The sequence below is a fragment of the Rana temporaria genome, chromosome 4, assembly GCF_905171775.1.
Source record: "Rana temporaria chromosome 4, aRanTem1.1, whole genome shotgun sequence".
In the NCBI taxonomy this organism is placed as follows: domain Eukaryota; kingdom Metazoa; phylum Chordata; class Amphibia; order Anura; family Ranidae; genus Rana; species Rana temporaria.
Window position 1 is genome coordinate 415,619,135 of NC_053492.1, and position 26,030 is coordinate 415,645,164.

General features: G+C 44.9%; 1 protein-coding gene across 5 annotated transcripts in view; it reads right to left on the bottom strand.

Moving 5' to 3' along the window:
* LOC120937804 (serine palmitoyltransferase 3-like) overlaps window positions 1–25,629 on the bottom strand; it is an 89,904-nt gene extending 64,275 nt beyond the window's left edge. Inside the window, exons 1-3 of one of the 5 annotated variants that reach the window (XM_040351293.1) lie at window positions 25,527–25,622; window positions 7,904–7,974; window positions 7,575–7,799 (exon numbers count right to left, since the gene is read on the bottom strand). In XM_040351293.1, coding sequence (XP_040207227.1) covers window positions 7,575–7,733 — 159 coding nt within the window. In that variant the 5' untranslated portion in view covers window positions 7,734–7,799; window positions 7,904–7,974; window positions 25,527–25,622. Of the gene's footprint in view, window positions 1–7,574; window positions 7,975–11,711; window positions 12,047–25,526 lie in introns of those variants that run through there. The other 4 variants (XM_040351292.1, XM_040351296.1, XM_040351295.1 and 1 more) reach the window with 4 other exon arrangements.
* Between the last annotated feature and the right edge of the window lie 401 nt (window positions 25,630–26,030).

Genomic DNA, 26,030 nt, shown 5'->3' on the forward strand with positions numbered 1-26,030 from the left:
AACTTACGGCGGCGTAGTGTAAACACGATACACTACGCCGCCGCAAAGTTAAGGCGCTCTACTTGAATCTAGCTAATTGTGTTTTTTCTAAATTGTCACAAGGAGTAAAACTTCAACCCTTTTTATCCTCTCTTTATTCGCTCAAGTGACTAAAGTTATTTTTAGCACAAAGGGTCTGCTCTCGCTTTCTCTGGAACTCTATTTAAAGGAGCTAATTTAAACACAATCCTTTGCATAATGTTTGTCATGTTGTACTGATGTTAATGTAAATTAAGTGTCAGTTCCATACCCTTCTGCTGACCTGTTCACTGTGACAGAAACAGGTTCTGGCACAACTTGGGTAATTTTTTATACTTTACATTTCTCTCTACTACCAAAAGGTTACCAATTGCAAATAGTATTAATAAACAGTGCTATATTGTTAAGATAAAAATACCTTTGCAATTTACAGTGTTATGTTTTACACTTTTAGGTGTCCCTTTTACCACAGAACTGTTTCACGGGTATTGTGTAAGTTTCTTATTATTGGTGACAGTTGGTAAAAAAATTACTGAACTCAGGGTGTCAGAGATGACGGAGGATTTGCAGAGTCGGGGCAACCAGTGGGGTATAGATTCTATCAGTGGCCCTTACAAGGGTAGCACTACATAAATACTAACAATTATGCAATGGGTGGAATCTGATCGGTTGTACATTGAATTGGTTGTTTAAGTGACCTTCAGACTACACTGTTAATAAATAAAAATAGATTACAAAGATATTTTAGAATCCATTTGTGAGAACTGTCATACAAAAAAATAAGAGGCTGCCATTGTTGACCTTTTTTATGAAATACTAGTTTTATGGTTGTCTTTAGCTTCAGTAAACCCTGGTATTTATTCCGGCTCCTGATCATTGACCTAAAGGGGTTGTAAAGGTACAATTTTTTTCCCTAAATAGCTTCCTTTACCTTAGTGTAGTCCTCCTTCACTTACCCCATCCTTCCATTTTGCTTTTAAATGTCCTCATTTCTTCTGAGAAATCCTCACTTCCTGTTCTTCTGTCTGTAACTACACACAGTAATGTGAGGCTTTCTCCCTGGTGTGGAGTGTCGTGCTCGTCCCCTCCCTTGGACTACAGGAGAGTCAGGACGCTCTCTACGTTGCAGATAGAGAAAGGAGCTGTGTGTTAGTGGGCGTCCTGACTCTCCTGTAGTCCAAGGGAGGGGGGGGATGACACTCCACACCAGGGAGAAAGCCTCACATTACTGTGTGGAGTTACAGACAGAAGAACAGGAAGTGAGGATTTCTCAGAAGAAATAAGGACATTTAAAAGCAAAATGGAAGGATGAGGTAAGTGAAGGAGGACTGCACTAAGGTAAAGGAAGCTATTTAGGAAAAAAAAATTGTACCTTTACAACCCCTTTAAAGAAGTAAGGCCAAAAGATGAGCATGATAACCAGGCAACTATTTTTTCAGAAGGGAAGCTCAGTAATGACAGCCTAAATATTTCTGAATGGTTTATTCCAAGACACAAAACATGCTTCAATCTGCTGTCTTATTTCTTAGACATGACATTTGGATATCATCCAGGTTGCTCAGCAATGCAGTACCACATTTTTATGAACAACAACAATAAATTATGGAACTCGTTTATTTGATATGGGAAGATTCCAGATGCTGTCACTCAAAAAGCAAACAATTGACTCGTTGGCTTGTAAGCATTAAACATTAACGTTAAACATTAATGTAAATATTATCATTATGAGTCAAAAGAAAGTTTTGAAAGGGGGAACGAAAAATACATGTCCTTAGCTCATTAAAGTGTAAGTAACCCCCCCCCCCCTATCGTTTTCAGCCAAGGAAGCTGCCATCTTTGCCTCTGTTTAATCTACAACTGCCATAATGCTGCACATGTGATCAGTTTAGACACCAGCCATTGGATGGCTTGACAGTTTGGTTAAGAGCACAACCATTGGGAGTGTTAAATTTTCGGAAATGAAACTGTATGCAAGGGTTTACTTCAGCTTTAAGCAAGCACATACCTATTTCAAATTTGAAGAACACCTTTGGAACGGACAAATTTGGAATAGTTCAAAACCGGTTTTATTTAAATACGTAGAAATGTATAGCCTGATTGTGTATCTGGTATATTTTGAATTATCAGCTTATCTGTGTGTCAAATATGGTCAATTTGTAAACAAATCAATTACATTTAATTTCCTCTTGTATCTGCCAATGTGTGGCTTGTAATATTAACACAATACTGACTCCTCTAGCAGGTTCCACTAGTTTCACGGGGTTTGATACAACATCTGTTATTACAACCAGGAGAGTCATGATGAGCAACATACCCCATGTCCTCATAGTTGCCCGGAAAAGATGAGTATTGGAGGGATCATGGATCCAAGTCATAGGTAATACAGTATTGTGATGATGTGATCCATCTTTTTAATAGCTTAAATGTTTTAATTCTGTACATAATTTGATTATAAATGTGACTTTTGTCTGAATAACAGATTCAATTAATAATCTCTGTATAGCCTTGTGTGGAACCTGAAATTCTGGTGACCTCCGATGTTCCTAATATATTTATAAAAACAGCACAGAACCTAACTAGCCTATAGCCATACAAAACAGAAATATCAGTGTAGCACATACCCCCAGAAGAGTCGCTTGGTATGACGGGTAGGTAGTTGTACAGTTTCTGGCACCTGGTCTACAGGCTTCAGCTGGCTAACAGTGAAGCCCAGTCTGTACAGTGGTGCACTTAATATATGTGAATGATTCTCTGTGCAACCTATTATTAATGTGTATCACATGTTCTATTAAGTGCAATCTTACCAGTCTAAACTAATATGTGAAGTGCAAACACTCAACCTCAGATATTCTTATTTTAAAAATGCATAAAATCGAATTTATGTGAAAGTGCAATACATAATGAGACTGAAGCCTCGTACACACGACCGAGGAACTCGACGGGCGAAACACATCGTTTTCCTCGTCGAGTTCCTTGTTAGGCTGTCGAGGAACTTGACAAGGCAAGTTTCTCCATTCCCGTCGAGGAAAAAGAAGACATGCTCTCTTTTTGGCTCGACGGGATCCTCGACAGTTTCCTTGTCGAAAAATGTACGGTTTCCTCAGAAAACATTAAATCCCAGCAAGTTTCTTGCTGGTTTTTGCCGAGAAACTTGGTCGTGTGTACGAGGCCATGCTGGAAGAAACTGACACTTGCCACACAGTGGTCTGTTAATATTACATCACAAGACTTAGCAAAAAACAATGAAATAGTGGTGTATGTATTTATTTATTTTTTTTGCATTTTTTTGTGATGCATTTTGGAAGCAGCCTCTGCAGGACAAAACAGACCATTTGGGGCTTGGACTAGCCATGAAACGTTTTGAACATTACAGACATCCATTTGAATGTCAATACTAACTAAGCTAAAAGAGAATGGAATGATTGTATCTACTGTAAACCCAGTTTTTGTGCAATGAGTGGTAAAGGGTTAGAATCCATGCCCAGTTTTTATTGCCTGTCTGTTTACCATCTGACAAGATTCACCCTCTCTATTAGTCCTGGACTCCTGGTAACCATTTTGTGATGTCACCAGAACAGGAATAAAGGGGAAATCTTCCAATGGGGACACTTGTTCCAGAGACACCTGTCTAAGGACCCATTCAGACCTTGGTGTCCTGGTGTGTTATTTCACACATTTACATGCATTGCGTTAAAAAAAAAAAATAGACTGACAACAAGCCACAGTGACCACAAAAATCATATTTGTTTAAGCTGTCTTGCTTTGGTGCACAAAATGACATAATGTCCCTTTGGGTGGACATAGTAAATTACGCCATGCTAATGTCCCTTTGGGTGGACATAGTAAATGACACCATACTGATGAAGGAGATGCAGGCACAGGAATCGACACTTAGTGCAAGTTTACCACTTTGTGGTATATCTGGATGCACTTTTCTACCTTAAAAAAATGTGCTCCCTCAGTGATTTCCCTGGAGCTAGGTGGTGTAGGGGCCCTCCTCTCTCGGCTTCCCCTCTGCACTTGAGACTTGGACACCTTTATTATAGCTTTTGCACTATATGCTCTTTAGCTCATTTTTTTTTGAAAGCTGTGGAATTCATTGATGCTGTATACATGTTCTATGTAGCTCAATGCTCAGCGGTCCAGTTACGTTTCCTTCTCCCCTCTTTTTTCTATTCTCTTTCTTCTCCTCCTTTTCCCTTTTTACTTAGCTCAGATTCCCTTCTACTCCTTGCCTGGTCCTCTGATAGGCCCATAAGCCCATTATTCCTTTTTTTTTTCTGCCTAACATGTTGTCCTATCGAGGTCCCTGTGGCCCTAGCTGTTTTTTGCGATGACTTTACCCACAGTTATGTGTATATGCCTACCTTCCTCTCACTTCCTGTTGTGTTTACAGGACAGGAAGTGTAAACATAGATGGCCTAAATAACTTGATAGGGCTTTTAACCATTTTCTATTCTATCTTAAAGTGGTTGTAAAGTTTTTTTTAAAATAACAAACATGTCATACTTACCTCCGCTGTGCAGTTGGTTTTGCACGGAGTGGCCCCAATCCTCTTCTTTTGGGGTCCCTCTGTGGCGCTCCTGGCTCCTCCTCTTCTCGAGTGCCCCGTCAGAGAAGAACTCTCCTTCGTGGACACCCGTTCGGGCGTGCTCCTGTGTCCTGCCGTAGACATAAACAGCAGGACTAGGCTCCGCCCCCCGGCGTCCACATTATTAGATTTGTTTGACAGCAGCGGGAGCCAATGGCTGCGCTGCTATCAATCTATCCAATCAGGACATAAAACACCGGCCGGAGCTGGTGTGCTCGTTCCCTTTGTGGGAAATACGGGGCTCAGGTAAGTATAACGGGGCGCTGTTGCAGCACAGGAGGTTTTTCACCTTAATGCATAGCATGCATTAAGGTGAAAAGCGGCAAGAGTTTACAACCCCTTTAAATGATTAAAAAAATTTTGGGTTTAGATACCTTAGTAAATGTTCACGTACAGCTGTGGCCAAAAGTTTTGAGAATGACACAAACACATATTCATTTTCACAAAGTCTGCTGCTCAAACGGTTCTCGGATGATTGGGAGAAGTTGCTCTTGAAGGATGTTTTTGTACCATTCTTTATTCATGTTCTTAGGCAAAATTGTGAGTGAGCCCACTCCCTTGGCTGGGAAGCAACCCCACACATGAATAGTCTCAGGATGCTTTACTGTTGGCATGACACAGGACTGATGGTAGTGCTCACCTTTTCTTCTCCGGACAAGGTTTTTTCAGGATGCCTTAAACAATGGGAAAGGGGATTCATCAGAGAAAATTACTTTACCCCAGACCACAGCAGCCCAATCCCTGTACCTTTTGCCGAATATCAGTCTGTCCCAGAGGCGAACTGACCATTCCAGTAGGGGGCCCCATTAGAGACTCCTTTCCTAGACTTCACTGACTCCTACGTCCTACGAGGTGAGGAGAAGTGGGCTGACATGGGACAGGGATGTGGAAGTGAGCAGTGGACAGGGACATGCACAGGGACACAGAGGTAAGCTGTGGACAGGGAATCAGAGGTGAGCTGTGGACAGGGACACAGAAGTGAGCTGTGGACAGGGAAGCAGAGGTGAGCTGTGGACAGGGACGCAGAGGTGAGCTGTGGACAGGGACACAGAGGTGAGCTGTGGACAGGGACACAGAAGTGAGCTGTGGACAGGGACACAGAGGTGAGCTGTGGACAGGGACACAGAGGTGAGCTGTGGACAGGGACACAGAGGTGAGCTGTGGACAGGGACACAGAGGTGAGCTGTGGACAGGGACACAGAGGTGAGCTGTGGACAGGGACACAGAGGTGAGCTGTGGACAGGGACACAGAGGTGAGCTGTGGACAGAGAGAGAGAGTTAAAGAGGGAGACGTGGGTGTGCCTTGAGTGTGGACGGGGACACAGGGGGCCCCATGATCTCCTATTGCCCAGGGGCCCCATGAGTTGTCATTCCACCCATTGGTTTGACACTGATGTCTTTCCTGTAGAGAAATGGCTTCTTTGCTGCTCTTCTTGACACCAGGCCATCCTCCAAAATACTTCTCCTCACTGTGCGCATGCAGATGTACTCACACCTGCCTGAGCAAGCTCTGCACTGGTGGTGCCCCGATCCCTCAGCTGAATCAACTGTAAGTGACAGTCCTGGCACTTGCTGGACTTTCTTAGGCGCCCTGCGCCCTGAAGCCTTCCTCACAAATGCAGTGGAATTTTTTTTTTATGGGATTAAATTCATTTTCATGGCAATTCATCTGATCACTCTTCATAACATTCTGGGGTATATGCAAATTGCCATCATAAAATCTGAGGCAGCAGACTTTGTAAAAATCAATATTTATATAATTCTCAAAACTTCTGGCCATGGCTGTAGGTTCACATTATGAATCACATATAAATCATACAGAAAATCGCTGCATTCCTGTACAACTCACCTGCTATTCAGTGGGGTAGATTCAGGTAGCAATTGCGTCTGCGTAACCATAGTTACGCAGCGCAATTGCTTACTTGCACCGGCGTTTCGAATGCTCCTGATTCAGGAACCTCGTTACGCCGACTGCAGCCTAAGATATGACTGGCATAAGGCTCCTTATGCCGTCGTATCGTAGGCTGCATTCTTACGATGGCCGCTAGGGGGTGTTCCCGTAGTGGTCAGCGTATAGTATGCAAATTGCATACTAACGCCGATTCACAACCCTACGTGAGCCCTGCGTACGCAGTTTACGTTGTTTCCGTTCGTCGGGTTCCGCGTAAGGCTGCTCCTGCTATTAGCAGGGGCAGCCAATGCTACGTATACCCGTCGTTCCCGCGTCGCGAATTTAAAATTTAACGTCGTTTGCGTAAGTGAATCGTGAATGGCGCTGGACGCCATTTACGTTCACTTTGAAGCAAATGACGTCCTTGCGACGTCATTTGCCGCAATGCACGTCGGGAAAGTTTCCCGACGGAGTATGCGCACTACGCTCGGCGCGGGAACGCGCCTAGTTTAAATGATCCACGCCCCCTATGGGATCATTTAAATTACGCGCGCTTACGCCGGGCATTTTTCAGGAGCGCCCACGCAAATTACGGAGCTACTGCTCCATGAATCAAGCGTAGCGCAGGAAATTTTGTTAAAACGGTACACTGCGCCTCCGTAAGAAATGGGCAAGTCGTACCTGAATCTGGGCCAGTGTGATGCAATATGAGCCCATTCAGTTTGAATGGGCTCAAATCGCACTGCATCGTACCAAAGATTAGAAATGTATTTAAATGGATCGCATGGCCATTCTTTTGTGAACTGAGGCTTAGTCAGTAAAGTTAATGCCTATGTTTATGATCCAATCATGAGCAAAAAAAAAAAAAAATCCCAGTTTTGTAAGTCCCCTACACTTGATTCAAAATAAAATAGCTTCACTGTATTTACTAACATTTTCTTTTAGTAAATCAACCCTATTGGATTCTATGGTCTGAAATCTGGTCAACAAAAATCTATGACATTCCTCTGTACAAAGAATATGTCTAGGTGGAGAGGAAAACAATCTTTATAGAGTTCAATTTGTGCCTCCTACCTTAATGATGTTCTTCACATCCGTCATGGTACTGATGGTAAACGAATTTGAATATTTTGTTTGTATTAGGAGTTCCGTCATCCTTTTGGTCCTTGCAGTGCCCAACGCTGTTTTCAAATACCCGCCACAGAACAAGAGGGACAGTCTTCTAAATGTCATATACTGTTGGCCTTCTTACAGCAAAATGTTGATGGTCGAGGATTGCATCAACAGTGCCTACAGCAACTGTCCAGAATAATGAAGTGGTAACTTCAACGTGGTGCCAATCAGAGTGGATTCTGCAGCTATGTCCTATGCTGTGCCTGGCACTGCTATTTAGAAATAGTTACCTGGCCTGCAGCCCAGACATCAGGAAACAGAACTCTGGAATCATCAATGGGACTGGCACTAGCTAGGCATTCTGTAATACAGCAGGCAGTTAAAGCTGTTAAGCCTTTGACAGTGTGATAAGAGATGATTGTAGTGGATTTAGTCACAAGAAATGAGGCAGTCAACGGACACACTTGCCAAGTATAAAGATGACCTTTATTACTTAAGCAACTTCTAGTTAGGTGTATTTAACCACTTCAGCCCCAGAAGATTTTCCCCTTTAATGACCAAGCTATTTTTTGCGATATGGCACTGCGTCGCTTTAACTGATCAATTTGCGGTGGTCTTTTGGTAGCATTTGATCACCTCTGCGGTTTTTATTTTTTGCGCTATAAGCAAAAAAAGACAGAAAATATGGAAAAAAAAACAATATTTTTTATTTTTGCTATATTGTGTGTAAAAACAGTGTAGCGCTGGAAATTAAAGCATAATGAATAGATCAATCGAGCAGATTGAATAAAATATTGTGACCATCAAAACAATTAAATGAAAAATTGTGACATATACAAATGATATGTAAATAAACAGTCCATGAAATATTAAATCCAGTGGATCCACAGATGAAGATCCAAAGAAAAAGTTAAAATAAAAAGGTTGTAAGCATCCAATGTGTAATGAATGATTCCAAAAAACGTGAGGACAGTCCAACACCTGAAGGTAAAATGAAGGCTTACCAGAAAGCCAGTGACCGCCTTTCTCAGGGGGGTCAGACAGGCTTATAAGATGAATGAATCCTGCACGGCAGCTGAGGGAATCCTCCGTCTCACACATTCTCAATGGCTCCAAACCCCAGCTCATGACTCCTTCCAGAGATATCGCAGGTGTGTATTAGGAGGAATGGAGTCCACACTCAGATTGGGGGCGAATAAGCCGCAATGGAAATAAAACAGAAAAAATTCCATAGTGCAGGCGTTTAAATGCTAAAAAAAACAATTTTTTGTGGCAATAAAATACAATCGCCCGACGATCATTTCGTCACACTGACGTCATCATGGGCACCTGATGACGTCAGTGTGACAAAACGATCGTCAGGCGTCATGCCATAGGCGGATTGACGCCAAACTGAGCTTTTTCATCTGTTTTTATTCCTTGCAAGGATTTTCATTATCTCTCTTTTGATTGAGAGAGATTGTATTTTATAGCCACAATAAATTCCTTTTTTATCATTTAAACGCCTGCACTATGGAATTCTTTTTCTGTTTTATTTCCATTGCGGCTTATTCACCCCCAATCTGAGTGTGGACTCCATTCCTCCTAATACACACCTGCAATATCTCTGGAAGGATTCGTGAGCTGGGGTTTGGAGCCATTGAGAATGTGTGAGACGGAGGATTCCCTCAGCTGCCCTGCAGGATTCATTCATCTTATAAGCCTGTCTGACCCCCACTGAGAGGGGCGGTTGCTGGCTTTCTGGTAAGCCTTAATTTTACCTTCAGGTGTTGGGCTGTCCTCACATTTTTTGGAATCATTCATTACACATTGGATGTTTACAACCCTTTTCTTTGAACTTTTTCTTTGGATTTTCATCTGTGGATCCACTGGATTTAATATTTCATGGACTGTTTATTTACATATCATTTGTATATGTCACAATTTTTCATTTAATTGTTTTGATGGTCACAATATTTTATTCAATCTGTTTGATTGATCTATTCATTATGCTTTAATTTCCAGCACTACACTGTTTTTACGCATCTATTTTTGCACTTGGTATCAAGGTTTTTAGTGTTTTAGCTGCAGGAATCCCTCAGGGATCATTATTAACATTTAATTATTTAATAATTTTTTCACGTAATTATCACTTTATTCTCTACCTAGCGCAAATTCTCCCCTCCCCCTTCCCCCCTTTTACATTTTTGCTATATTAAATATCCCAAAAATGTATAAAAAATTATTCATCAGTTTAGGCCAATATGTATTCTTCTGCATTATTTTGGTAAAAAGAAATCGCAATAAGCGTATATTGATTGGTTTGCAAAAAAGTTATAGTGTCTACAAAATAGGGGGTAGATTTATGAAATTTATATTATAATTGTATTTTTTTTTACTAGTAATGGCGGTGATCAGCGATTTTTAGCCGGTGATCTGACGTGCTGGTTCCATGTATCATGGAAGTTCCAGCGCATGCGCGAACTGATGCGCTGAGATGGTTCCAGCCATCGGGAAAGTTCCTTCAAACACTGCGCAGGTGCAAACTTGCTGACGGAAATCCCCGAACGGCGGCCTGCATCCAGGGCGACGTGGATTGTGAGGTAAGTGGCCAGTCGGCCTCACGTCCTCGCTGCGCTCGGACGGCTCGCTTCGCTCGCTCGGCCTCCTGGCTCTTTTTTTAACATCCTCCAATCCACGGGGATGTTAAAGAATGAGCCTGGATGCCGGGCGAGGTTCGGGGATTTCCGTCGGGAAGCTTGCGCCTGCGCAGTCAGTGGAGGAACTTCCCCCATAGGGGAACATTCAGGACAAGTCACCGGACTGTGCCTTTGCGGTGGACAGATCGAAAACTTTTGACACTTTTTTGGGACCAGTGACATTTATACAGTGATCAGTGCTATAAAAATGCACTGATTACTGTATAAATTACACTTGCGGAGGAGGGGATAACACTAAGGGGCGATGAAGGGGTTAAATGCGTTCCCTGGGAGGCGTTTCTATCTGTGGGGGGAGGGGATTGACTGGGAGTACAGAGCGATCACTGTTCCTAATACTGAAACTAGGAACAGACAATCTCACTGTACTATCCTGTCAGAACGGGGATCTGTTTTACATTGACAGATCCCCATTCTGGCTCTCTGTGGAGCGACCTGGGGTGGCCGGTGGACATCGTGGTGGCTGGCCATGAACATCAGCTTCCCCGCCGTGCAGCGCGTGCAGTGTGTTAAATCTGGGGACATTTATTTTTTATTGATAAATTGTAAACTATTTTTTACACATATTTTCCTCAAATTATATATGCAGTCAGTGTTGAAGTGTGGGTCGTCGGTGCCTGGGACAAGGCAAGAAATTTTCACCCCCTAAACCGCAGACAGAGAGCACTCCCTGAGTCCCTTCCACTAGTACAGTAGTATTAACCAATCTGATTCCTACACTAACATACCTGACCACTGCACTAACCTACCTGATTCCTACACTGACCTACCTAAATCCTATACTGACCACTACACTGACCTACCTGACCATAGCACTAACCTACCTGATTCCTACACTGACCTAACTGATTCCTTTACTGACCACTACACTGACCTACCAGACCACTGCACTAATCTACCTAATTCCTACTCTGACCACTAAACTGACCTACCTAATCACTACACTGACCTACCTGATTCCTACACTGACCACTACAAACCGGGGAAGTCTAGTTACCCTACCGGGGGGGGCATGCTGCACATGGCCGCAACACAGCACAGTAATAAATTTGCACCCCCCCTAAATGTTGCACCTGGGGCAAGAGTACAGGCTTCCCCCCATGCCACTTCAATCCAGGGACAATTCCAGCAACAGGCTGGCTCTGCGAACAGTGTCCTCAGTCCGGGGACTGCCCCCCAGAAACCGGGATGTCTGGTTAACCTATGCTATATATGTAAAAAAGACCTACGTACAGCTACAGCGTTTCGCAGGAATGAGCCGTCCTTCCGCAGCATAATGACTGTGGCTGGTCGGCAAGCGGTTAAAGCATAAGTTCAAAAATACAGAATACCTTAAAAATTCATGCCTAACACTGATTACATTCTTAATGTGCATAATTATTTTTTTGTAAAAATTGCTTACCTTACAAATTTTCAGAGGCATTTCAAAAAATGCATTCAGAGCTTCTCTTTCTGCTTCCTACTTACTACTAGCAATGCCATCTTGGAATGTAGTTCACCGAGCCAATGGGAAAGGAAACAATGATTTCCCTGAATCATTGCATTCTCTGTGTGCCTGGGACGTGAACTAGCATTTCTAGGAGGGGCTGGCACACAAACTAGCATTTCACTGCTCAGCTCTCTCTTCCCCCTGTCATCTCCATTTTGACACACACATTCTGTCTCACTCGTATCTTATAATAAGAATAAAAATGCGTGTTAAAAAACATCACAAATTCCCAGTATGTATATGTATGTATATATATATACACACACACAGTTGTGTGAAAAGGTATTTTCCCACCCCTTTTTCTTTTTTTTGCATATTTCTCACACTTAAATGATTCAGATCATCAAACAAATTTTAATATTACACAAAGATAACCCAAGTAAATCCAAGATGCAGTTTTTACATTATTATTTCATTTATTAAGGGAAAAAAGCTGTTCAAACCTGCCTGGCCCTATGTGAAAAAGTAATTGCCCCCTCCCATGCTGAATCATATATAACTGTGATTAACCACAATTGTTTGGAAAGCTGAGTTAAATTTCACTTGCCACACCCAGGCCTGATTACTGCCAGACCTGTTGAATCAAGAAATCACATAAATAGACGCTGTCTGAAAAAGTGAAGCATGCTAACAGATCACAAAAAGCCACACATCATGCCACAATCTAAAAAATATTCAAGAACAGATTAGAAACAAAATAATGTACATGTATCGGTCAAGGAAGGGTTTCAAAGTAGTTTCTAAGGCTTTGGAACTCCAGTGAACCACGGGGAGAGTCATTATCCACAAATGAAGATAACATGGAAAAGTGGTGAACCAGGAGTGGCCAGCCTACACAAATTACTCCAAGAGCATGACAACAACTCATCCAGGAGGTCATAAAAGAACCCAGAACCACATCTAAAGAACTGCAGGCCTCACTTGCATCAGCTATTGTTCATGATTCAACAATAAGAAAAAGACTGGGCAAAAATGGCATCCATGGGAGGGTTCCAAGGCCAAAGCCACTGCTGACCAAAAAGAACACAAAAACTCATCTCACATTTACCAAAACACATCTTGATTATTCCCAAGACTTTAAGGCAAATATTTTGTGGACTGGTTGTACTTTTTGGAAAGTGTGCGTCTCGTTACATCTGGCATAAAACGAATACAACATTTCATAACAAGAACATCATACCAACAGTGAGACATGGTGGTGGTAGCGTGATGGTCTGGGGAAGCTTTGCAGCTTCAGGACCTGGACGACTTACCATTTTTGATGAAACCTGAATTCTGAGCTCTACCAGAAAATCCTAAAGGAGAATGTCAGACCATCAGTTCATGACCTCAAGCTCACGTGCACTTGGGTAATGCAACAGGACAATGATCTGAAACACAACAGCAAGTCCACCTCCAAATGGTTCAAACAAAGCAACATTTAGGTTTTGGAATTGCCTAGTTAAAGCCCGGACTTAAATTCAATTGAGATGCTGTATCATGACCTTACACAGGCCATTCATGCTGGAAAACCCTCCGATGTGGACCTAAATTGCTCCACAGCAACGTGAAAAACTCATTGCCATTTATCGCAAACACTTCATTGCAGTTGTTATCGCCAAAGGTGGCACAACCAGTTGTTAGGTTTAGGGGGCAATTACCTTTTCACATAAAGCCAGGCAGGTTTGCAAATATTTTTTGCCTTAATAAATAAACCATCATATAAAAACTGCATTTTGTATTTACTCGGGTTATCTTTGTGTAATAATAAAATTTGTTTGATGATCTGTATCAATTAAGTATGAGAAATATGCAAAAAAAATATCAGAAAGGGTGCAAATACTTTTTCACACAACTGTATATATCACAGAAATAATAATATAGGGCCAGATCCACAACCAGCGGGCGCAACGTAACTTTTGTGATTTAAGTTACACCGCCGCAAATTACACAAGTTAGTGCCCGATCCACAAAGCACTTACCTGGAAATTTGCAGCGGTGTAACTTAAATCCGTCCGGCGCAAAGCAGGCCAATTCAAATGGGGCGAGTCCCATTTAAATTAGGCGCGCTCCCGCGCCGGACGTACTGCGCATGCTCCCGACGCTATTTTCGAGACGTGCTTTGCGCGAAGTTATGTTGCGCCAAGTTTTGTGAATCGCGACGTGTAAAAAAGAGATGCGGCGGGAAAAAAAAATAAAAAAAAAAATTTGACAGCGACGCGGGAAAGACGGGTATACTTTTACATGGTGTACTAACTTTACACTTTGTAAAAGTAGCCCTATCTTTGCGACGGCAAACTAACACTTACGGCGACTTAACGAAGGGAAAAAGCTTCGTGGATCACCGTAAGTGCTAATTTGCATACCCGACGCTGGATTACGACGAGAACTCCCCCCAGCGGCGGCCGCGGAACTGCATCCTAATATCCGACAGTGTAAGTCCATTACACCTGTCGGATCTTAGGACTAGCTATGCGTAACTGATTCTATGAATCAGCCGCATAGTTAGAAACAGGGATACGACGGCGTATCAGCAGATACGCCGTCGTATCCCTTTTGTGGATCTGGCCCTTAGTGTATATTTTGAAGACATTATGTAGTTAACCACTCCAGAAGGTTTTACCCCCTTAATGACAAGGCCATTTTCTGTGATATGGCACTGCATTACTTTGACTGTCTTGTGACATTGTACCCAAATAAAATTGATGTCCATTTTTTCCCCTCAAATAGAGCTTTCTTTTGGGGATGTTTGAGCACCTCTGCGGTTCTTATTTTTTGAGCTATAAACAAGAAAAAAACTTGACCATTTAGAAAAAATAAACAACAATATTGTTTACTTGCTGCTATAAAACATCCCAATAAAATAAAATAATTAAAAAATCTAATTTCTTTATCAGTTTAAGCCAATATGTATTCTGCTACATATTTTTGGTAAACAATTCCAATAAGTGTATATTGATTGGTTTGCGCAAAAGTTATAGTGTCTACAAACTATGGGATATTTTTACGGACTTTATTTACTATTTATGGCAGTGATCAGCGATTTTTAGCAGGACTGTGATATTGTAGCGGACAAATCGGAGACCTGACAATTTTTGTGGCCCAGTGACACTAATATAGCAATCAGTGAGCATACACATGCAATGAGAGAGAGAGAAAGAAAGAAAGCAAGAGCATGAGAGAGAGCATTAGAGAGCAAGCATAAGAGAGCAGGAGAGAGAGCAATAAAGAGAGAGAGAGCGAGAGCATGAGAGAGAGAGAGGGCATGAGAGGGAGCTAGAAAGCCCAGATAGCAAGGATAACTTGCCACACATTTGTGGCAGTATTGAATTGTAGGTCTTGTCAACTTGCTGCACATCTTCCCTGGCAAGTTGAAAACTTTTAGAGCACTTGAAGCACAAGTTCTAGACACATTTCCAATTTGTAGCAAATTTGTGCGGCAAGTCTCTAGCAAGAGCGAAGTTGCAGTGGTGAGTCCACAACAAGAGCCCTGCAAGTCCATAGCGAGAGTCTACAGCAAGAGCCCAGCAAGTCTGCAGCAAGAGCCCCGCAAGTCTACAGCAAGAGCCCCGCAAGTCTGCAGCAAGAGCCCCGCAAGTCTACACCAAGAGCCCCGCAAGTCTACAGCAAGAGCCCCGCAAGTCTGCAGCAAGAGCCCCGCAAGTCTACACCAAGAGCCCCGCAAGTCTACAGCAAGAGCCCCGCAAGTCTGCAGCAAGAGCCCCGCAAGTCTACACCAAGAGCCCCGCAAGTCTACAGCAAGAGCCCCGCAAGTCTGCAGCAAGAGCCCCGCAAGTCTACACCAAGAGCCCCGCAAATCCACAGCAAGAGCCCCGCAAGTCTACAGCAAGAGCCCCGCAAATCCACAGCAAGAGCCCCGCAAATCCACAGCAAGAGCCCCACAAGTCTACAGCAAGAGCCCCGCAAGTCTACAGCAAGAGCCCCGCAAGTCTGCAACAAGAGCCCCGCAAGTCTACACCAAGAGCCCCGCAAATCCACAGCAAGAGCCCCGCAAGTCTACAGCAAGAGCCCCGCAAATCCACAGCAAGAGCCCCGCAAGTCTACAGCAAGAGCCCCGCAAATCCACAGCAAGAGCCCCGCAAGTCTACAGCAAGAGCCCCGCAAATCCACAGCAAGAGCCCCGCAAGTCTACAGCAAGAGCCCTGCAATTCTACAGCAAGAGCCCCGCAAATCCACAGCAAGAGCCCCGCAAGTCTACAGCAAGAGCCCTGCAAGTCTACAGAAAGAGCCCCGCAAGTCTACACCAAGAGCCCCGCAAGTCTACAGCAAGAGCCCCGCAAGTCTGCAGCAAGAGCCCCGCAAGTCTACACCAAGAGCCCCGCAAGTCTACAGCAAGAGCCCCGCAAGTCTGCAGCAAGAGCCCCGCAAGTCTACACCAAGAGCCCCGCAAATCCACAGCAAGAGCCCCGCAAGTCTACAGCAAGAGCCCCGCAAATCCACAGCAAGAGCCCCGCAAATCCACAGCAAGAGCCCCACAAGTCTACAGCAAGAGCCCCGCAAGTCTACAGCAAGAGCCCCGCAAGTCTGCAACAAGAGCCCCGCAAGTCTACACCAAGAGCCCCGCAAATCCACAGCAAGAGCCCCGCAAGTCTACAGCAAGAGCCCCGCAAATCCACAGCAAGAGCCCCGCAAGTCTACAGCAAGAGCCCCGCAAATCCACAGCAAGAGCCCCGCAAGTCTACAGCAAGAGCCCCGCAAATCCACAGCAAGAGCCCCGCAAGTCTACAGCAAGAGCCCTGCAATTCTACAGCAAGAGCCCCGCAAATCCACAGCAAGAGCCCCGCAAGTCTACAGCAAGAGCCCTGCAAGTCTACAGCAAGAGCCCCACAAGTCTACAGCAAGAGCCCTGCAAGTCTACAGCAAGAGCCCCGCAAGTCTACAGCAAGAGCCCCCGCAAGTCTACAGCAAGAGCCACGCAAGTCTACAGCAAGAGCCCCGCAAGTCTACAGCAAGAGCCCTGCAAGTCTACAGCAAGAGCCCCGTAAATCCACAGCAAGAGCCCCGCAAGTCTACAGCAAAAGCCCTGCAAGTCTACAGCAAGAGACCCGCAAGTCTACAGCAAGAGCCCTGCAAGTCTACAGCAAGAGCCCCGCAAGTCTACAGCAAGAGCCACGCAAGTCTACAGCAAGAGCCCCGCAAGTCTACAGCAAAAGCCCTGCAAGTCTACAGCAAGAGCCCCGTAAATCCACAGCAAGAGCCCCGCAAGTCTACAGCAAAAGCCCTGCAAGTCTACAGCAAGAGACCCGCAAGTCTACAGCAAGAGCCCTGCAAGTCTACAGCAAGAGACCCGCAAGTCTACAGCAAGTCTCCATTTTTGTCAAGAAAAAAAAGAAGGAAGCAGAGCAAATCTATAATCCCACAATCCTAGTGATAGTGAACCCACTATTATTAACCTAATCCCTTACTGTACATGTGTGAAATACATTCACTCCAACAATCATATATAATGATAAACCCTGTGTCATTACATAAAAAAATTTATCTATCATACAAAAATGATTTATTTCTATGAAACAATCCCAGATAGCAACTAATTGTCCTGCAGCAAGTTGACATTGCATGACTCCAGATCAAATTTCTTTGCAAACATTTGGTTTAGTTATGTTGTATAATAGTCATCCCACCACAGAGGTCACTGTGGCTGAATTGTTCCCTGCTGTGTGTAAGGTTTTTCTTTAATTTGTGCTGAGCAGCCATAGAATCACTTTGGGAGTGTGCAGAGAGCTGAGTGGTAAGCAGAGCTTTTTTTCTCAGAAAATAAGTGCAGGAACTCAACCACGACCCCGTTCAGATTTCAAAAACAGTAGAAGGGTCTTAAAAGGGCATTAAATACCAGGATTGCATTACATACAGAGTGCAGAATTCAGGGGGTTACACACAGAATGCAGAGCTGTCACTTGTAAACACAGAAACCAGACTTCTGTGTTTACAAGTGATTGTGGTGAGCAGGCACCAAAGGGTCTGAGCCAGAGGTGGTGGAACTGAGTCCCCCCAGGTTCCCCCTGAAAAAAAGCCCTGGTGGTAACCATGAGATGTGATATGGAGTTCAGGGAGGTAGAAATCAAGGAGTGAGTAACCTGAATATCCCATTTGTGGAGCACCATTTGGAATGTTTTTTTTTTCCTTGTTTTCATGCTGAGATTTAGCAGAAAGTGTGTGTATTTAACGAGAGGATGAAATAGAAACTTTATAGAGGACTACAAATACCAGCAATACAGTAACAATAGAATACCACCAGCATAGTTGTCAACAGTCCCGATTTTCCCGGGACAATCCAGATTTTGGGACCCTCGTCCCGATTTGGGATTTTGCCTTTTTGTCCAGGAAATCGGGAATGTTTGGCTTTATACACTTAGCTCCAACAAAATGGCCGCCACAATATCTTTCCCTCTGTGTTCAGTGGAGAGGGGAGAGGGCTCGATCAGTGCAGCCAATGAATCAGCTTTTCTCATCACAATTCTGAAGCTGGGGTTAGCTGTACGGATCGGCCCCTGGCCTCTCCACTGAACACACAGTGCCGCTCGTGGAGTTTGTTTTGTACAGGGGGGGGGTAACTAAGTACAGGGGGGGTAACTAAGTACAGGGGAGGGTAACTAAGAACAGGGGGTAAATAAGAACGGGGGGGGGGTAACTATGTACGGGGGGTAACTATGTACAGGGGGGTAACTATGTACAGGGGGGGTAACTATGTATGGGGGGTAACTATGGCTCTGCTTGGGACACTGATGTAAGGACGCACTCTGCTGGGTGCACCTGATGTAAGGACGGACTCTGCTGGGTGGAACCTGATGTAAGGACGGACTCTGCTGGGGGCAGATGATGCCATCTGGTGGCAGTCGATCTGGCAGGTGACACGCTTAGGTGTCCCACTGATTCTGCATTATGGTGAATTGAATGATTTCATTCTATATTACAATGTAATAATAAAAATAATGCGCTGCAATCATCCTGACACCATAACAACCATGGTGCCGTGATGATTGAAGCGCCATGATTGAAGGCCTGCTGTCCGTCCATCCCCCTTTCCTTCTCTCCCTCACCCTCTCCATCCATCATTCATCTCAGACTCTAACCAAACCCCATCTGAGCCATGCCTATTTAAGCAACGCCCACTATTTCACGTAAACCATGCCCATTTAAAAAAAAATGGTGCGCTAATTTAAGAAGCTATGCAGCAAAAATAGACCAATATGCAGGAATAATTATTCCTAGTTAAAAGAAAAAAAAATGCAGTAATTTGCAATAATGATGTGAAACCAATGATAAAGTGCACTAATTCAAGATGCTATGCAGCAAAAAGAAACAAATTTGCATGAATGACTATCCCTCATTTAAAAAAAAAACATAAAATGCGATAATAAGTGAAACCGTGATGAAGTGCGCTAATTCAAGAAGCTAAGCAGCAAAAATAGAAAAATAATGATCAGTGTTTCACATATTATCGCATGTTACTGCAATTTTTGTTTTGTGTTTTTTTTTTTATTAGGGGCAGTCATTCTTGCATATTTGTCTATTTTTGCTGCTTAGCTTCTTGAAATAGCGCATTTCTTCACGGTTTCACTTATCGCATATTATCATATTTTATGTGAGGTTTTTTAAATGAGGGATAGTAATTCATGCACATTTGTTTATTTTTGCTGCATATCTTCTTGAATTAGTCTTCTTGAATTAGTGCACTTTATCATTGTTTCACAACACCATTGCATATTACTGCATTTCTTTTTATTTTGTATTAGAGATAGTGATTCCTGCGTATTTTGTTATTTTTATTATTAGTATTACACATACACAAATACACAGGGCAACCCATGATGGGAATCGTTGTGTTTTCAGGTCGAGGGGCAACAGATGCATAAATCCAGAGATTGCAGAGAATAGCCAGCCAGGAATAAAGCTACAAATGGTAGACATTGCACACAATGTAGGAGGCAAATCTAGCCATTTATAGACCAAGCCCAATACAGCACAATAGAGGAACCAGTGCTAGGGGATCCCTCCGCTCATCTCTCTGCTTTACTGTCAGGGATATAAAGCATGCCTAGACCAGAAAGGTCATGTGACCTGAGACCTCTATAGAGTGGGGTGAGACCAGTATAGATGGTGACAAAAGTATCCACCTTTTCCTATTTCCCATGAAAGGGATCTCTCTGTATACAGCACAATGCATGGATCTCTCTGTATACAGCACAATCAGGGATGGCGCTACCAACTAGGCAAACTAGGCAGCCGCCTAGGGCGCAGCCACGGCCGCTGGCTTAACCACTCTCTACTGGGAGGAGAGGGCGTCTGGAGCTTGTCAATGCACCTTGTCCTCTTCCCGGCTGTCTAGCACCAGAAATGTCTGTGGCGGTGCGGCAGTGGGCAGCAATCAGCAGCACCCTTGGGGAGGTGTGGGCGGCCGGGCATCCACATGGCAGTGAACAGTGAGGGGCAGAGCGCAGATAAGCACGGGACTCGGGAGAAGAGCTCCACCGTGGCACCGCCTCCTCCTTGACTTCGCCCCTGACCTCACCTCCCCCAGGAGACAAGCGGACACAGCGTACCCCATGCTTCCAGAGCATGGACTGCTCCAAGTTCCTCTCCGCGCATTGATGTGAGGCCCGGAGCTGGAGGACAGACAGGCTCGCCACTCACTAGGGGCACAGAGTTGTCACAAAGGACGGGCGGGAGCCGCTGGAATTGGACGGATCGAAGCAGGAGACTGGTATCATGGTATGGAAGGTAGTACTGTCTGTCATCTTACACACCTGCAGACAGAGACTGGGACAGAGATGGGACTGCAGGAACAAGGCTAGGGGTCTCTCATCTCCCCTAAACTCCCCCTCCCTCTCTCAGCTCCCCTCCCTTCTCTCTCAGCCCCCTCCATTCTCTCTCAGCCCCCTCCCTTCTCTCTCAGCCCCCTCCCTTCTCTCTCAGCCCCCTCCCTTCTCTCTCAGCCCCCTCCCTTCTCCCTCAGCCCCCTTCTCTCCAAGCCCACCTCACTTCTCCCTCAGCCCCCCTCTCTCCAAGCCCCCTTCTTTCTCAGCCCTCCCCTTCTCTCTAAGCCACCCCTCCCTTCTCTCTCAGCCCTCCCCCTCTCTCTAAGCCCCTCTCTTCTCTCTCAGCCCTTCCCTCTCTCTCAACCCCTTCTCTCTCAGCCCTCCACCTCTCTAAGCCCCCTCCCTGCTCTCTCAACCCCCCTTTCTCTAAGCCCCCCTCCCTTAGTTCTCAGCCCCCCTCTCTCTAAGCCCTTCCCCTCTCTCTCAGCCCCTCCCCTGTCACCCCCTCTCGATCAGCCCTCATCCCTTCTCTCTCAGCCACCCCCCCCCCCTCTTTTAGCCATCCCTATACTCTCAGCCCCCATCTCTCTCTCTCAGTCATCCCCCCTCTCTCTAAGCCCCCCTCCTTTCTCTCTCAGCCCCCTCTCTTCTCTCCTAGCCCTCCCTATCCTTTCAGTCCCCCCTCTCTCAGACCACCCATCTCTAACAGCACACCCTATTCTCTCAGCCCTCCCCATTCTCTCAGCCCACCCGTCTCTATCAGCCCCCCTCTCTTAGCCCTCCCTCCATTCTTAGCCCTCCCTCTCTCAGCCCCCACTCTCTTAACCCCCCTATCTCTCAGCCCTCTCTTCTACCTCTCTCTCTCTCAGCCCTCCCTCCTACCTCTCTCTCTTAGCCTTCCCCTCTCTGTCCCCCCATCACTCTTAGCCCATCCGTCTCTTTTAGCCCTCCCTCCATTCTTAGCCAGCCCTCCCTCTCTCAGCCCCCACTCTCTCAACCCCCCTACTCTCACAGCCTCCCTCTCTCTCAGCCCTCCCTCCTACATCCCTCTCTCTCAGTCCCCCTCTCTCTTAGCCCCCCTCTCGCCTCCTCCCCAATTAGCTTGTCTTGCCTAGGGCACAAAATAGGGTAGCATACTAGCACTAGCAGGGGGGGGGGGGGGGGCGGCAAAATGAGGTTTCGCCAGGGGTGTCAAAAATCCTTGCACCAGCCCTGAGAAAAATGCATGGGTCTCTCTGTATAGAGCACAATGCATAGGTCTCTCTGTATAGAGCACAATGCATAGGTCTCTCTGTATAGAGCACAATGCTTAGGTCTCTCTGTATAGAGTACAATGCATAGGTCTCTCTGTAAAGAGTACAATGCATAGGTCTCTCTGTATAGAGCACAATGCTTAGGTCTCTCTGTATAGAGCACAATGCATAGGTCTCTCTGTATACAGCACAATGAATTAATCTCCCTGTATACAGTACAGTGCATGGATCTCTTTACAACACAGTACAGTGTAGTCATCTCTCTCTATACAATGCACAACGCTCTATATACACCCCCTATAGCTGGTGGTATTCTACATTGTTAATGTATTGCTGGGATTTGTAGTCCTCTTTAAGGTTTCTATTTCATCCTCTCGTTAAATACACACATTTTCTGCTAAATCTCAGCATATAAACAAGGACAAATTAAACATTCCAAATTGTGCTCCACCAATGGGATATTAGGGTTAGTCACTCCTTGATTTCTACCTCCCTGAACCCCATATCAGATATCATGGTTACCAATCACCTCTCTGCACACACCCACAGTGATTATATGGCTGCCCAGCACCAATTAAAGAAAACCCTTACACACAGCAGGGAACAATGATGACAATTCAGTCACAGTGACCCCTGTAGTGGGATGACTATTACACAACATAACTGAACCAGAACTCGCAGCAGATTTGCAGAATGTTTGCAAAGAACGTTGATCTAGGAACTGTGCAATGTCCTCCAGATGCAGACTTGCTTCAATTGTGCAACAAACATGTGAAGCCTGGCAAGAGCTTACCAAGTCATTTTCAAACTTGCAGCACAATTGCTTGCTATCCGGGAGAGAGAGGGAGGGAGAGAGAGCAAGCATAAGAGAACGAAAGCACGAGAGAGAGAGCATGAGAGAGGGAGAGAGAGCATGAGAAAGAGCATAAGAGAGAGAGACAGAGAGAGCAGTAGAGAGAGAGTATGAGAGAGAACATAAGAAAGCAAGAGCATGTCTATTCCCCTTTATATTACCCCCCCCCCCCCTTCCCTTTTTCTTATACAAACTCAACTGCTTTGGCAATGCTAACATGTATTTGGTCCTGCCAATAAAGCTTATTTGAATTTGAATTTGCATGAGAGAGAAAGAGAGGGAGAGAGAGCATGAGAAAGCAAGCATGAGAGAGAGGGAGAGAGAGTACGAGAGCATGAAAGAGAGAGAGCACAAGAGCATGAGAGAGAGCGTGAGGGAGAGAGAACCCAAGAGCATGAGAGAGAGCGAGAGCCTGAGAGAGAGCATGAGAGAGACCATGATATAGAGAAAGAGCATGAGAGAGAGAGAGAAATAGAGAGCTAGAGCATGAGAGAGAGCGCATGAGAAAGAGAGAGAGAGCATGAGAGTGAGAAAGAGAGAGCTAGAGCATGAGAGTGAGAAAGAGAGAGCTAGAGCATGAGAGTGAGAGCATAAGGGATAGAGTATGAGAGAGAAAGAAAGAGCAAGAGCATGAGAGAGAGTGTTTGACAGCATGAGGGAGAGCATGAGTGAGCAAGCATAAGAGAGCAAGAGCATGTTATGGGGAGAGAGAGCGCAAGAGCATGAGAGAGAGAGAGTGTGAGAGAGAGAGCATGAGGGAGAGAGATAGCGTTCGGTTGGAGGAAAACCACCTGACTTTCAGAAGACGGATTAAAACTCTGCTCTTTTGATGTCATGAGACACGAAACATCAAGCGCCCAGAGGCGATTCAGTTCGCATGTGCCGCGCTATATAAGTTTTTCATTCATTCATTCATTCATAGCATGCAAAAGAGCATGAGAGAGAGAGCATGAGAGAGCAAGCATAAGAGAGCGAGAGCATGAGAGAGAGAGAGAGCATGAGAGAGAGGGAGAAAGAGAATGAGAGAGAGAGAGTATGAAAGAGCAAGCATAAGAGAGCAAGAGCATGACAGAGAGAGAGCATGAGAGAGAGAGTGAGAGTATGGGAGAGAGAGCTTGAGGGAGAAAGAGAATGAGAGAGAGAGAGCAAGAGCATTGGAGAGAGAGCGTGAGAGAGCATGAGAAAGAGGGAGAAAGAGAATGAGAGAGAGAGCAATAAAGAGAGAGAAAGCATAAGAGAGAGAACACAAAATAGAGCACGAGAGAGAGAGAGAGCAGGAGAGATAAAGCATGAGAGAGATAGAGAAAGAGAGAGCTAGAACATGGGAGGGAGAGAGCATGATAGAGAGCACGAGAGAGAGAGAGCGTGAGAGCACGAGGGAGAGAGAGAGAGCATGAAAGTGAGAGCATGAATGAGAGAGAGGGAGAGAGAGAGAGCATTAATGAGAGAGAGGGAGAGAGAGAGCATGAGAGCACGAGAGAGAGAGAGAGAGCATGAGAGTGAGAGCATGAATGAGAGAGAGAGAGGGAGAGAGAGAGCGTGAGAGCACGAGGGGGAGAGAGAGAGAGAGCATGAGAGTGAGAGCATGAATGGGAGAGAGAGAGCATTAATGAGAGAGAGGGAGAGAGAGAGCATGAGAGTACGAGAGAGAGAGCATGAGAGTGAATGAATGAAAAACTTATAAAGCGCGGCGCATGCGAACTGAATCGCTTCTGGGCATGAAGAGTGAGAGCATGAATGAGAGAGAGGGAGAGAGAGGGACTACAAACTGGCTCCATACCTGGAGGTGCTACAAGACCCCAAGACCCCACAGCCTGGATATACAATTAGAACGGCACAGACAGACCTACAAGCCCAGGGAGAGTAGACAGCAATATGACGAGGGGGTCCTGGAGGATGAGGACCACTTCCTGCCACATTGCCCAAAGTACTCATCAGTGAGGGACACTTACTTCCAGAGACTCTCCGCTCTTACCCCGGACTTCAACTCTACAGAAGAGAAGAAGAAACTCCAATTTATACTGGGAGAAGAGGAGCCAATGGTGAAGATAGCTGCCCAATATGTGACAGCGTGTCACAGACTGAGAGGGACATGAAAAACGGAGGACTTAAAAATCCTTTCATAGAATTATGTCCATTCCCCTTTATATTACCCCTCCCTTTTTCTTATACAAACTCAACTGCTTTGGCAATGCTAACATGTATTTGGTCCTGGCAATAAAGTTTATATGAATTGAATTGCATGAGAGAGGGGAAGAGAGAGCATGAGAGAGAGGGAGAAATAGAATGAGAGAGAGCATGCAAGAGAAAGAGAGCGTGAGAGCATGAGAGAGAGGGAGAGAGAGCATGAGAAAGCAAGCATGCAAGAGCATGATAGAGAGAGAGAGAGCATGAGAGAGTAAGCATACGAGAGCAAGCATAAGTGAGTGATAGCATTAGAGAGAGCAAAAAAGAGAGAATGAGAGAGAGAGAGAAAGAGTAATAGTGGGCAAGGGGTTTACAAAATTAGATACACTCTTGCCTGTACGTTTCATCTCAAAATACAGATAGGGTTAATAGAAAATAACTTTACAAAGATGCTTACAATACAGCAATCAGGTTAAAAAGCCTTTAGGATACAGATATATAGATGCAACAAAGGGGTTAATGAGTTCACAAACACTCTTCCCTGTCAGTAATCTGAGCTCCTCGACAAACGTAGCATCTGATAGACTGCACCCAAACAGCCTGGTACGTGGCTGTCCTTCTCCGTGTCAATCCAGAGCAGCAGCAGCCACAATACAAGGTATACACGGGTCACATAGGACCTGCCTGTGAACAAGTTCTGCTCGTTCCATTTGTAGCCAGGAGCCAGCTATCTTACCTGCATTATCAGAAGACACTTTGCAACATTGCTGTAGTGAAACTGTTTCCCTCTAGTTGCAGCAAAGATTATGTCATCACATCCTACCAGCAGAGTGAATCACACCAGGAAGCAAAGCATACAGGGAATTGTAGTCTCAGGACTCAAGTTTCACATTGAAATTGCACTGTTTTAGGACTACGCCTTCCAGACTGCTGAGCAAGAGCAGAACAAACTGTTGGGAGAGGATATAAAAAATGTTGGTCTGGGCCAGTGCTTCTCAATTATTTTCTGTCATGCCCCCCCTAGGAAGAAGAAAACATTTTGCGCCCCCGCGCGACTGTAAATAGTATTATTTGTCTATAAAATTGTTATAAGTACACCTCTGCATAACACTGTATCCACATATCCCCCCACACAGTCATTCCCTAGTTCACAAATCCCCCCACACACAGTATTGCCCTTCTTTACATATCCCCCACACACAGTATTGCCCTTCTTCACATATCCCCCCACACACAGTAT